The sequence below is a fragment of the Taeniopygia guttata genome, chromosome 29 (assembly GCF_048771995.1).
Source record: "Taeniopygia guttata chromosome 29, bTaeGut7.mat, whole genome shotgun sequence".
In the NCBI taxonomy this organism is placed as follows: domain Eukaryota; kingdom Metazoa; phylum Chordata; class Aves; order Passeriformes; family Estrildidae; genus Taeniopygia; species Taeniopygia guttata.
In genome coordinates, this window is record NC_133054.1 from 4497797 (window position 1) to 4511554 (window position 13758).

Here is a 13758-nt window from a genome sequence, read left to right on the forward strand (position 1 = left end):
GCATGAAAATGGCAGCAGAGGCTCTCGCAGTGGGGCTGGAAGCTCAGCAGGGAGCTTGTGAGGTGGTTACACCTGTCCTGAGCAGGGTCCTGAACCCTTCAGGTGTGTCCTTTGGGAAGGGACAGGTCCCCGTGTCAGGGCTGGTCCCAGAGTGAGTCTCGTCCTGCGGCAGCATAGCAGGGATGAGGTGAGCGTGGACAGGCACACAGGAGCGTGTCTTTTCCTGCAGTTACTAAATGGCTTCATTGGGAACCTCCCCGGGGCAGGGAGAGGCTTTGGCTGGGTGCTGGCTGCTGTCCTGGGCGGCTCTGAGCTGGCAGGGGCGTTTCAGTGCGACACGGTGCTCTCTGTGGAGCAGCAGAGAGAGAAACTCTGCGTCCTCCTGTGACTGGGCCTGGATTTGAGTTGAGAAATGCAGAATTTGGGTGGCTGGAGTGCAAGTGACTGGCCCTGGCTTCTGTCTTCACGTTTGGCTGGATGGGAGTTGGAGTCAAGACCCAGCTTCCATCAGGGGTTGGAGGCTGGTGGCCCAAAGTCCTCTGAGGCTCTGGGGATGTGAGTGGCCACATCAATGGATTTGGGACACTTGATGCCAAAAAGTTCCCCCACCGTGGGACACTGGGATAGGAACAATTCTGGGGAAGCTGAAAGGCAGTGCTGCAAAAGTCTGAACCATTTAGAAACTGTTGAAAGAAAAATGATGTTTGAAAACGTCAGTTGTAAGGAGACCTTGTGTGTTTGGAGTCTGTGGCTCAGATTTTCAGGCTTTTTCCTGTTCCATCAGTGGGACACAATGGCATATGTACTTTTTCAGTGAGTCTGGGAAATCCTGCAATCATGGATTTAACAGCTGGGACCTTGAGGAGGGGAAAAAACAAACAAGTGTGTTGGCAAGGCTCCGAATCCAGGCAGCTCCTTCTGCCCCGCTGCCCGACTCCAGCAGGGGAGGTGGCGAATCTCCTCTTCCATCTCTGGTTCAAACATCAAACCTGAGTTGTTCCCATCTGATTTATTACCTTTTGATCTCCATCCAGCCCCGCCGCTGCTCTCTGGGACAGCGCAGGAGGGAGGTGAGTCAGTCCTGGAGCTGCCGACTCCTCGCCGTGTCTGTCTCATTCCCTCGCTATGCTCCCCGCGGGCAGGATGCGTCCGTCCCGCTCGGGCTCTGCTGGCTCCCGGTGAACAGCTTCTCTGCTGACTCGTGTGGCCCTGCCGAGGCGGGGAGGGGACACACGGGCACAGCGGCGTGTCCTGCCCGTCCTGAGTGGGGTGTCCAGCCCCCGTGGCCACGGCTCCGGCTCCCGCCAGGCACGGCCGGTCCTTGTCTGCGGCTCTCAGTGCCCTAAAAATACCTCGGAAAGCCCTGCTGGGAGCAGCCCCGCCAGCGGCCGGGATGTTTTCCTGCCTTTGTTGGTGCCCTCACACACGGGGTTTGGTTCTGGTCACCCCACACCCACCTCCTTGGACCGGCTGCTCTGCTCCAGGTGCCATTCCCGAAGGGCAGGGCTGGGCCAGGGTTTGTTCGGGGCAATTCTGTCACTCAGGGAAGGTCTGAATTGGCACATTTGCTCTTTGATGTGATGGAGTCATGAAGGGGGTGTCCAGAGTTCAGGGGCGTGCAGGGCTGGTAAATGTTCACTTTTTAGCAGAAAAACCCGGGTCTTGTTAAGCTGAGCCAAGGAAATTTAGGAGAGCAGCACTGGCCTGCAGACTGCAGGCGAGGGATTTGTTTTCTTTCTCTCTCTTGGAGAGCTCTGTCTTCCCTTGAAGCTGCCTTCCCGATATAGCAGCAGTTGCTAACTCTGAATGAATGTGCCGAATTCCGGTAGCGCCGAGCGGGATTTGGCCGCTTGGCTGGAGTTTGGGCAGTGCCAGGAGCCTGGGTGGCACCGTCCCAGCCGGTTGTCACACTGTAAATAGCAAACAGGGCCCAAGTGCCCGTTGGAGAGAGTTTGGAGCTTTCCCAGACCCACCTTGGAGGCGGCTCAGCGTCGCTGAGGTGGCAGAGCTGTGGGTGCCACACGTCCCTGTCACCGTGGTGGTGCCTCTTGGGCAACGTGCGAGGATGCTGGGGAAAGAGCCTTGAGTCAGCGCCACGCTGTCAGCCAGGGAGGCCTCCAGCAGGGAGGGGACATCCCAAGGGTGGGTCTTCATGGGGGTCCCGGCCCCACAGAAGGGCTGGAGTGGGGCAGTGGCCTCACATCTGACCCCTGCACAAATCCAGCCCACTTTTGGGTTTGTCTGTGATCCCTGCACACATCCAGCCCACCTGTGTTGGTTTCCTCAACCTAAACCTTCAGTCTCAAGGCCAGGTGTGGTGTAGGCTTGCTGGAAGGAGAATTCAGAAGGTGTTTGTGGGGCTTTCCCTGGCTGCCCTGTCCCTCAGCAGAGTGAAAATCCACCCTGACACCCGGATCCATCGGGCTTTGTCCCGTGAGCTGTTGGTATCCAGGAGCAGGAACGGTGCCAGCAGGAGAATTGGCTCTTCCGCAGGGCTGCATTGCAGAGCTGGATCAAAACACGGCTCACCCCAGTGCAAAACAAACCCCGCTGAGCTGGGCACGCTCTGCTCCACGGTGAAAGGTGGGACCAAGGGTAGGGAACAGGAGGACAGAGGTTTCTCCTCATGGAGAGAATTTTAACGTGTGTGGGGTGTCCCTGTCAGTGGTGGAGCATCCTCGCAGTGTTTCTCTGGGTCCTCCCCTGTTTCGCTTGGGAGATGTGCTGCTCTGAAAGAAAGCAGCATGTCCAAAGAGCCTCTGGAGCTTGCTGCAGCCCTGGAAGTGCCTCAGAGCTCAGCTCCAGAGAGGTGGGAGCCGGGAAGTTCTCGCAGGAGCAGCGGCTCCCTGATGCTGCAGGAAGGAGTCGGGATGTGGTGCTGGGATCGGCTCTCTGGGGATGTTCTTGAGACTTCAGGGAGGGAAGATCTCCCATGGAAGGAGAATCTCCCATGGAAGGAGGATCTCTCACAGAAGGAGAATCTCCCATGGAAGGAGGATCTCCCATGGAAGGAGGATCTCTCACTGAAGGAGGATCTCCCATGGAAGGAGGATCTCTCACAGAAGGAGGATCTCTCACGGAAGGAGGATCTCCCATGGAAGGAGGATCTCCCATGGAAGGAGGATCTCCCATGGAAGGAGGATCTCCCAAGGAAGGAGGATCTCCCATGGAAGGAGGATCTCTCATGGAAGGAGGATCTCCCATGGAAGGAGGATCTCCCATGGAAGGAGGATCTCCCATGGAAGGAGGATCTCCCATGGAAGGAGGATCTCTCACAGAAGGAGGATCTCCCAAGGAAGGAGGATCTCCCATGGAAGGAGGATCTCTCACAGAAGGAGGATCTCCCATGGAAGGAGGATCTCCCATGGAAGGAGGATCTCTCACAGGAGGATCTCCCATGGAAGGAGGATCTCCCATGGAAGGAGGATCTCCCATGGAAGGAGGATCTCTCACAGGAGGATCTCCCATGGAAGGAGGATCTCCCGTGGAAGGAGGATCTCCCATGGAAGGAGGATCTCTCACACGAGGGAGGGGAAAACTCTTGATGCTGAGGCTGCTTTTCCATAAGTTGCTGTTGCGTAAGGGGAGCCTTGGGCAGCCCAGAAAATGTGGAGAACTTCCTCGCAATGCTGGAGACAAAGCCAGGATTGCTCCCTCAATTTCTTTCTTCCTTTTATGCTTTCCTAAACTTCAAGGCTTATGTAAATTGCCCAGGTGTGCCCAGGGCTGCATGCACTGACAATAACTTTCATTTGTAACCTGGGGGTGCAACTTCCACATGAAAATTGTCTCTTCTGCTCCTGCCTTGGCCTCTTTGCCCCATCCTGCTGCCTGCAGTTATCCTCAGTGGCTGAGGGTGGGAACATTCACAGCAGAGCTGTCTCCGAGGTGGGCTCTGTCCCTTCTCCCATGTCCTTGCCTTGCTCATTCCTGGGTTTTGCCATGTCCTTCCTGTCACCCGTGTGTCCCCTCTGCCCTGCCAGGCCTGGCATTGGCTCCTTGCTGTCCCAGGATGGAGGCACCACAGAACTCCTGGCTGCAGGAGCCTCTGCTGAGCTCGGCAGCATCCCTGCCTCGGCCTTTTCCTTCTTCCAGGACTGCACCAGCCCCTCGCTGCAGTGGTGGGCACAGAGTGGAGGTGGCAGCGTCCCAGGGAGAGTCCCCATGCCAGGGACAGTCCCTGCCACGGTTTGTCTGGGCCCTGTCACCTGCTGGCATGGGGACAGCAGCGCTGGGATAATTGAACTGCACGTTTAGCAGATCTGTGGCTTGTGGTTATTCAGCCTTTGGAAGCTGGGTTTAACTGGAGGGCCTTAACTGGCCATCACTGTCTGGGTGAGGGATGGAATCAGAGGTGCCCTGTTCCCCCTCATGCCCTGGGTAAGTTTTGGAGGGTGTTTTTAGAACAGAGAGAATTTGGGGAATTCAGTTATTTCATAGAATCATAGGGTGGTTTAGGATGGGAGGTCCCTTAAAGTTCATCCAGGCCCACCCCTGCCATGGCAGGGTCACCTTCCCCTGTCCCAGGGTGCTCCAAACCCTGTCCAGCCTGGCCTTGGACACTTCCAGTGATTCAGGGGCAACCACAGCTGCTCTGGGCAACCCGTGCCAGGGCCTCACCACACTCATAGGGAGGAATCTCTTCCCAATTAGCACTGTAGACGCTGTGCTGGTGACTTACTCCTGACCAAAAAGCCAGGAGGAAGCACATTTCTGGGATGTGAGAGAGCTGGCAGAGCACAGTGGCATCATGAGTATTCAAATGCAGCTGCTGACGGGATGGACACGCTGGGAACTGGCAGGGACTGGTTTCAGGTGCTGAGTTTGATCTCCAGAAACTGCAGCTTGTGTGTTTGTTTTCCCGGTACCTAAGGGTTCAAATCAAACGTGCTCCTAGAATTTCCATTTAAATTTCCCTGCATTAATCTTGATGCTGGTTATTAACCAGGACCAGATCTTTCCTCCCCACATGTGGTGGCTGGGTGCAATCCCAGCCCTTCCTTCCAGGGGTGAGCTGAGCCAGGAGCTGTGAGGAGCTGCTTGGGCAGAGCTGGGCTTTGGGATTTGGGATCTGAGCTTTGGGATTTGGGGGTGCTCCAGGTGCCTCGGTCCTGCCGGCTCCCTTTGAGGCTCCTTTGGCCACAGCAGCATCTCTGCAACTCCAGCTCCACGGAGGTGCCTGGGCGGGCTGGACCTGTGGCAACAGGCTCGGCTGGACGTGCTCGAGGTGGTTTGTGCCGGGGCTTGGCCTCATCCCGGCCACACCGGGCTGCAGCTCAGCCCTGGGGATGCTCGGGGCACTCTGGGGCTGGGGACAGCCACCTCGGGGTCCCGGTGCTGCCGACCCGGGAGGACGGGGGTGGCCTCGGGGGCTGTCCCAGCATTGGCTTCGCCCCAGGGGCGCTCACAGCAGCCCTACCTGCTGAGACCCGCGTCTCTCTCGGTGAGGTGAGAGTTGTTGTGCAGAGTTTCCTCTTTTATATCCTCTTATGTCACGCAGCCCCGGCGGCTGAGCGCGCCCGAAATAGCTGCCAATCCCGGGAGGTTTCACTTCAAGGTCTCTATTCTTGGCTCGCCGGCGTTGCTCAGTCATGAGCTCGGGGAGCGCGGCGTGAGGAGCAGCAGCGAGTGCCCTGCGGGGCTCTGCTGGCCCGGGGTGGCTCCGAGGGGCCGCTGTGGGCACTGCCCCCGCTGCGGGCTCTGAGTGCCCGGTGTGCCGGGGAAATAAGCGCTGCCGGAGCCGCTGCGCTCCCGGCGGAGCCCGAGCCGCGCCGGGACCGGGCCGGGATGGGTCAGCGCTGAGACGCTGCTCCGCGGCCTCGGTTGTGTCTGACCCAGCTCGGCACGGCTCCGATGCTCTCCCCGCTGCGCCGAGGAGCGGGCGGGCGGCAGGGATGAAGCAGAAGTGAATGTGGGATGCGGAGCCGCGGCTTCCCGGGAGCGAAACTCGCTGGATGTTCTCAGGGTTGGAGATCTCCACCACGCTGGTGATGTTCAGCCCGTCTTGTAAGTGCCTCTCCCGTTCCTGGGCGTTTGTTCCTTCCCTGCACGGCTGTGAGCCCCGGCGGGGCTGGGGGAAGGTGTGGAGGGAGCATCCTTCAGGATGCCCATGGCGAGGGAACAACGCCGGGTTCGCTTCTGGGCCTGGCGTGGAGCTCCTGCCAGGGCCCTGGGGATGGACGGGCCACCAGTGGGGCTGGCTCAGGGCACTGGGGATGGACAGGCCACCAGCAGGACCAGCTCAGGGCACTGGGATGGACAGGCCACCATTGGGACTGGCTCAGGCTCAGGGCACTGGGATGGACAGGCCACCAGAAGGGCCGGCTCAGGGCATTGGGATGGACGGGCCACCAGAAGGGCCGGCTCAGGGCATTGGGATGGACGGGCCACCAGAAGGGCCGGCTCAGGGCATTGGGATGGACGGGCCACCAGAAGGGCCGGCTCAGGGCATTGGGATGGACGGGCCACCAGAAGGGCCGGCTCAGGGCATTGGGATGGACGGGCCACCAGAAGGGCCGGCTCAGGGCACTGGGGATGGACGGGCCACCAGTGGGGCTGGCTCAGGCTCAGGGAACCGGGGTTGATGTCCCAGCTTGGGTCGTTCTGCAGCCTTGGAACCACGGGACAGGAGCCACAGCGCCAGTCCCAGCTGCAGCAGCAGGCACAGGAGAGGCTCCTCTGTCAGCTGCGTTTTCTGGCTGCTCCAGAGCAAACTCACGAGTTTCCCACAAGCTCTGCTCAGATCTGGTGAAGGCACTGCCTGGGGGGATGAAGGCGTAATGCTTCTGCAGGATTTTGCCTATTTTTGAGGGTTCTGCTTGGGAGGAACCTCATTTTCCAGATTACCTTTCAATTCCTTTAACATTTTCAAGCTATTCTGCCTCCAGCCTTGCTGGGTTAGGTGCATTTCCACCCTGGCGTTGCTCATGCCCAGCTTGGGGCACGGCCAGCATCCTGCACCTGGAGGATTTATGGCAGGGGGGAAAAAAACCCAAACTGGGTGAGAAAGGTGCTGGTGGTGGCTTTGGCTGAGCTGGGAGGTGCTTGGGGCTCTGTACGTGGGGTTGCTGGGGAGGGAGTGTTGTGTTCCGAGCTCGCATCCTGCCTCCGCTGCGGGGAGCGTCACGTGCGCGCGAGGCCTTTGTCCTGCGCCTCGCTGCTTTTTTTAAAATTTATTTTTAGGTGCTCTCTGGCTTCCTCTTCCTCCTGCGCCGCGCTGCGCTCCTTCTTTCTAACTCCCTCTTCTAGGATTGCTTTTCTGAGCAGTCAGTTCCTCCTTAAAGCCATTTTTGCAGGCCTTTGTCTGCGCTTGGGAGCCGGCCCAGTTTAGCGTTAGCAGCTGCTGGCTGCTCTGGGCGAGCAAGAGCAAATAAAGGTTTACACTGAATGAATCACTGGAGCCTTATCTGTCCTCCCCAGCCGGGACAGCTGTGCAACTTCTGCTGGAGCGCCCGGAGGCTCCTCAGAAAGCTCCTCCTGCCCCTGGCCGGCCTCAGTGGGTTTGTGCTGCTGATGCCAGGGCTGCCTCAGCGAATCCTTCCTGTCTCCCGGCTCTATCCCACGCTTGGTGGTGAAGCTCCTCTCTGGAATGGCTCCTTTTCCTTGAGGACTCGCTCCACTTGGCTGCTTCGGCCTCGAGGATGCTTTGGGTGGTTTGGTTGCTGGGTGAAAATGCAGAAGTGTTGTGGTGGGATCTTGGTCATGGTGGGACCCATGTGGTGGCGGGATCCAGGTCCCAGTGGGATCCTCACCCTGGTGGGATCCTCACCCTGGTGGGATCCTCACCCTGGTGGGATCCTCGTGGTGGGTGAGCTTTGGGGGCAGACAGGGTGTGTGGCGTTGAGCTCCTGGCGTCCCCCAGGCCATGGGACAGAGCGTGGCACTCAGGAGCTGTGGTGTGGCTTTGCTGGTTTAAGAGGCAGGATTTACAGATAAGCGGCCGCAGTTTAATAACAAATAAGAAATGTTTAATAACAAATGTGGGAGGAGGGAGGGGACAAAGGCAGATAAATCCTTGGGCTCGTGCCTGGGAAGTTTGGATCTGACACCGAGGTGAGGAGCTGGTGTTGGATCCTGGGGCTCCTGAGGGATTCCCTGGCAGCCACCAGGGCCTGGATCCCTCAGCCCTTCCCTCCCCCTGGCAGCTCCGAGTGCCCCGTGCCAGGCTGAGCAAACAGAGCCTGCACAGCCCCATGAGGCTGGGGTGGAATTTGCTTTTCTCCTATGGCAGAGCAGCTCTCAGCCACTCTTCTTTTACCACGAGCGTGCCCAGCCAGGGCTTGGCTTCTCTGCCCTTAACTTATTTTTTAGCCGTCAGGTGGACGGGGCAAAAGTCCTGCTGGGTTTGTCCAGGCAGCGTTTGTGGAGCTGTGGGGCTGGGCTGTGTTGTGACGCCTCTTCTCCTGCTGTGGGTCTGTGCAGGGATGCTGAATCCTTCCTTCCCCACCAGCTGCAGGCTCCATAGAAGCGAGCAGGAATAATTCACCTGGATTAAACCACAAATCTTCCCTCTCCTTCCAAGGCTCCGCCGCCGTAAACAGCCGCGGGCCGGGGTAGGTGAGTGGAGGCAGTGCAGCACTGCCAAGGCCTCGTGTCCACAAATGACTAAATCCTGCCTGAAAAGTCAAAGTATGAAAACATTATTTTTTGGGTTTGGCTGAGCCTCGTGGATTGCTGGGATCGAGCCACCTTGGCTGCCTCTGGACACTGCCTGTGGCTCTGCCCACCTTGCAGCCGGCGAGGAGGGTGGAGGAAGGTGGCGAGGGCGTGTGGGGGGCTGGCAGGGATTTGGGGGGGCCAGTTGTCACCTGAGGGCTGGGTCAGGAGCCTCGCCGGGCCCTGAGGTGGGTCTGTCACCCTGGGCTTTGAGCACAAGCAGGGCTGGACCTGCCTCTCCGCATCCCTGCTCCCAAATTGCTCCTCCTTCCTGCCCTCGCATCTCCAGCTGCCCGGGCTGGGGAATTTCCTGCTGCTGGCGATGGATGGCAAAGCTGATGTGGGGCTTTGTCTCCCATCGCAGCCTCCCGGGGCAAGCTAAGCTGATTCCCAGCTCCTTGGGCTCTGCCAGCTCTCACCCACTGCAGGGACAGTGCCTGGCTGGATCCAGAGGTGGTTGGTGGCTGGATCCCTGATTTGGGATCCCTGCGCTGACCCTGCACCGTTCCCAGGTACCCGGAGCCGCCGGCACAGGGCTGGCAGCCGCCAGGCCCAGCGGTGAGACGCTGGTATGCGAGATGTAAACTCAATCCCAAAGTTTAGATTACAGCCCTGTGAAAAACATCAGCTCCCCTAAATGGAGCCCAGATGGTGGCGGAAGCCTCGAAGAAGCCGAGGGCCAGGAATTGCAGGAACTGTGTGTGAGCAAAGGGCCCGGGGCTGTGGGGGAGGGAGAGGAAGGGAGGTGGGTTTATGGGTTAGGGTCAGCTCCTAAACCAGCTGGATCCTTGGAGGTGGGTTTATGGGTTAGGGTCAGCTCCTAAACCAGGCTGGTTCATCAGGGGTGGGGTTATGGTTTAGGGTCAGCTCCTAAACCAGGCTGGTTCATCACAGGTGGGGTTATGGGTTAGGATCAGCTCTGGTGGTGTGAGAGCAGCTGGTTCCCCTCCTGCAGAGACACCAAACATCTATAGGGACACGGAGCCCCTGTAGGGACACGGGGTTCCTGTAGGGACACGGAGCCCCTGTAGGGACACGGAGCCCCTGTAGGGACACAGAGCACCTGGGACACTTCCAAAATCCCTGCAGGACTGAACCTCTGCTGAGTCTGTGCTTTTGGGTGGTGCCAAAAAGCATCAGGTGGGAGTGAGGAAATGGGACATCAGGTGGGAGTGAGGAAATGGGACATCAGGTGGGAGTAAGGACTGGTGACTTTGATGCTCTTAATGCAGTGTCAGCACTGTACTCCTCACTTCAGAAAGGCTCAAAAAACTGCAAAAAGGCGGCCCTGCCTTGCAGGGAGAGGCGATGGTGGAGCCCAGGCTGGCTGGTTGGGCTGTGGTTTGTGCATTGGCCTCGTCCTTCCTGCGTGAACGACGCCTCATTTGATCAGTGCTCGTCTCAAATCACAGCCCAGGGAGTCCCTGGAGAAGCATCTGCAGACGGCTCTGGCCCTGGCCAGGGCTCCACGAGTCTCAGTTGCCGTTCCCGCGGGTTCCTTGGCCGCCTCCTTGTTTGTGCTCCGAGGTGTGGATCTCTATCAGTGCTGATGACGAGCCCTTGAAAGGGAGCAGGGAACTGGGAGGGTTGGAATTGTTTTTGCCTTGGTGGGACTTTGCTGTCAGAGCTGCATTCTCGGGGTGTCTGGCTGGTTTAGTCACGACAACTGGGCCTGGGTGGAGGTTCTGTCCCAGCTGGGGCCGGGCTGGGTCAGCACTGGGGACCAGGGATGGGGCTGGGCTGGGGGAGCTGGGTGCTGGCGCGGGGGGACGCCGGCTCCAGCGCAGCCCAACCAGCCCAGCCCCACACGGACGCACCTGGGACACGGTGCCAGGAGAGCCCAGAGGGCGCAGGGTGTGCCTGGGAGGGGCGCAGGGTGTAGGACGGGGTGCTGGCACATCTGGAGGTGGGACAGAGAAACTTGCAGAAGGATTTGTGGGCTCAGCTTGGTTGGAGCTGGGGCGTGTGCTGGATCTGCACAAATCCGTGCGTCCTCCCTGCTCCTCCTGGATCTCCTGGCTTGCAGGGGGAGGCTGGAGCAGATCCTTGCAAAACCCCGCCACATTCCCTCTGTCCACGTGGCTTCTGTGGTCATCCCCTCGCAGCAGCTCTTGCACATTCCTGACCCTGGGAACGGGAGATGAGGCTTGGCCGGAGCTCTCCCACTGACCAGCCAGCCTGACCCCACAGCCCAGCTCAGAGCAGGGGTTCCCATCCCCACGCTGGGCACTTTGTGGATGTGCTCAGCACCAGCCCATGGATCTCCCAGTCATGGGGATGGGGACGCCCCAAAGATCTCTGGGATGAGCAAAGCTCCCAAAGTGACGTCTCACCACAAAACCTGGTGGTTTTTATTTTGTCAGATTATCCACATTAATGGCAGGAACACTCTGACTTAGGTTGACTTCATGGCAGGGAGGAGGAATCACACCCCGAAGGTCTGGCTGGGAATTGTGGCTTTCGTGCAGGCAAAAAAGAGCTCCGTGAGGCAAAGACTAAGCAGGGAATTGGGTTTGGGGCTGGGATTTGGGTGGATTTAAGCCTGGAGTGGGGCAGGGGGGCTCCGGGGAGGGTTTGTGCAGCCTGTGCTGCTCCTGGCTCGGGCTCCAGCTCTGGCAGGGCTGGGCTGAGAGGAGCAGCCAAACAGCTGGGGGAGAGAGGAGGTGCAGCTCCGGGAGCCAGGCCTGTGGGAGCTGATTTCTCTGGGAAGATTCAGATGTGCTTTATCTCGCTGGAATCGTGGCCTCCACGGGGGCCTGCGAGGCAGGGGCTGCGCTCCTCGCTGCAGACCCCTCCAGCCCTGCCACAGCAGGAATGCACCCGGGCACTGCCCCGTGGCTGCAGCAGCCACAGGGGTCTGAAGAAGCAGCCACAGCCCCTCCAGAGCCTGTCCCTCCCTCCAGAGCTCCCTCTTTGGCGTCACCACCCAAAATCCTGAAAACCCACCAGGGCTGGGAGAGGGATGGTGATGGAGGAGGGTTCCCTGGATGGAAACCATTCCTGTGCTTCCATATTTCCCACCTCCCCAGCAAAACTTTTCTCCTTCAGCATCAGTCATCCCTTTCTCTGCTTGTCCCTTTCTCTGCTCATCCCTTCCTCTGCTCATCCCTTTCTGCTGCCAACCTCTGCAGCCATTCCAACCCTCAGAGCCGAGCTTGGGCTCCCCATTTTCCCTCCACATCCCACACAGTTTTTTTTTGTTGGGTTGCCGGAGCCCTGGCAGCGGGGTGCCAAAGCAGAGCTCCCTGCCAGGCTCTGAGGGTGGATAGACCAGCTTTTCTCCTTCCCTTATCACCCTGAGCTTGGGCAGCAGGGAAGCTGCTGCACAGCTGCCAGCCACCAAAGGGATTTTGAGTTCTTGGCAGCAAGGGACGAATCGTGGAATTGTTAAGGTGAGAAAAGACCACCAGTATCATCAGGTTCAGCCTCTGAAGGGTTGCAATGGCTGCAAGAGGTTGGCAGCAAACAGGGATGAGCAGAGAAAGGGCTGACTGATGCTGAAACCCCTGCAAGGGGAGAGGTTGTGCTGTGGAGGGGTGGGAAATATGGAAGCACAGGAATTATTTCCATCTGGGGAACCCTCCTGCACCCCTCCTCCATCTCCCTCCACCAGGTTTTCAGGATCTTGGGGGAAGAGTTTAGGTCTGGTTTTGCAGAGGGGCTGAGAGGAGCCCTGGGACGCTCAAAACCAGTGAGGTTTTAAGGGGAGATTTACAGAGCAGAATGAAATTGTTGTTCTTGCCTCTTCTTCTGTGGTGTGCCTTAAATCTTCTTGAGAAGGTTTTTAATTGGAGCACGCCACACTAAAAGGATAATCCCAGGTGTGAGTGGAGTCTGTCCCAGTTTAGCTGGAAATGTTCAGCAAACTGATGAATTTATGCCAAATTCTCCAGGGGAATTTGGAAAATGCTCCCAGGGATGCGCAGGGTGGGATTTTTGGGCTGTCTGTGCAGGGCCAGGGGTTGGACTGGATGATCCTTGCGGGTCCCTTCCCACTCAGAATATTCTGTGATTCTGTGATTCTATGAAAACATTTGTTCCTGAAATTGGAGTCATGCCTGGGATTGCAACACCCAGGCTGTGTTTCCAATTAATCTGCTGAAGTCGTCATGTATTTCCAAGTGCATTGGCTCAGCAGAGAGAAATCTGGCACCGGCTGGGGGCTGAAATGCCAGCTGGGATGTGCACGGAATGAAATGAGGGAATGGCCCCCGGGGCTGGCCCGGGGCACCTGGCCCGGGATCACCGAGGGGCTCTGCTGGAGGGGGGGATGAGGGCAGGGCAGGCTCCTCCTGGGAATGGAGCTGCCTGGAATTGTTGTGGAGTTACTGCCGGGTTTTTCCTGACCGCTTCCCTTCTGTTTCTGGGTGTGTGTTTTGTTTTGGGGAGGGGAGGGGGTGCAGTGAGTTCTGCTCTGTGCGTTCCCTGCCCCCATCCTGGGGGGACCGAGGGCCTCGGTGGGGATGGGGGGAGACTTTCGGGGTGGTGGAGTGACCTCTGCACCCCAGGATCCCGGGGCTGCTCCTGCACCTTTGGTTTGGGAGGGGAGCGGTCCCTGGGGTGCTGCTGGGGTCAGTTTGGGGTTCAGAGCTGGTGTGGTTTGGGGTCCTGGTGCTGCACCCCCACTTCAGAGCCGTCCCCAGGGCGCTGCTGCAGGGACAGGCATCCCCTCAGCCGTGGATCTTCCCCTCCCTTGCAGCAGCCAGGATTCCCAGCACAGCTGGATGGGACCCTGCCCCATTCCTCTCCTCTCCTCGGGGATCCGCTGGGGAATAAGGCTGGGTCTGGGGCCGGGTCCCAGCTGGGTGGGAGCGTTGAGCACAAACACTCACGGAAAGGCCGGGCTGGCGTAGAAATCTTCCTTTTCCAAAGGAAAAAACGAGGTTCAGGCTGAGGCACCCCTCCCTTTGGAGCCAGCAGGGAGAGGGAAACTGGAGAAGGGAAAGGGAGCAGGGAAAGAGGATGGGAGCAGGGAAAGGGAGCAGGGAAAGAGGATGGGAGCAGGGAAATGGGATAGGAGCATGGAAAGGGAGCAGGGAAAGAGGATGGGAGCAGGGAAATGGGATAGGAGCATGGAAAGGGAGCAGGGAAAGGGGATGGGAG

At 58.7% G+C, this 13758-nt stretch overlaps 1 protein-coding gene across 1 annotated transcript in view; it reads left to right on the forward strand.

Annotated features, from left to right (window-relative positions):
* Positions 1-5568: 5568 nt before the first annotated feature.
* The window catches only part of HDAC7 (histone deacetylase 7), a 37651-nt gene continuing 29461 nt past the window's right edge, over positions 5569-13758 (forward strand). The window contains exon 1 of the mRNA XM_041711498.2: positions 5569-6006. Within this exon, the coding sequence (XP_041567432.2) occupies positions 5910-6006 (97 nt within the window). The 5' untranslated portion in view covers positions 5569-5909. The remainder of the gene's footprint in view (positions 6007-13758) is intronic.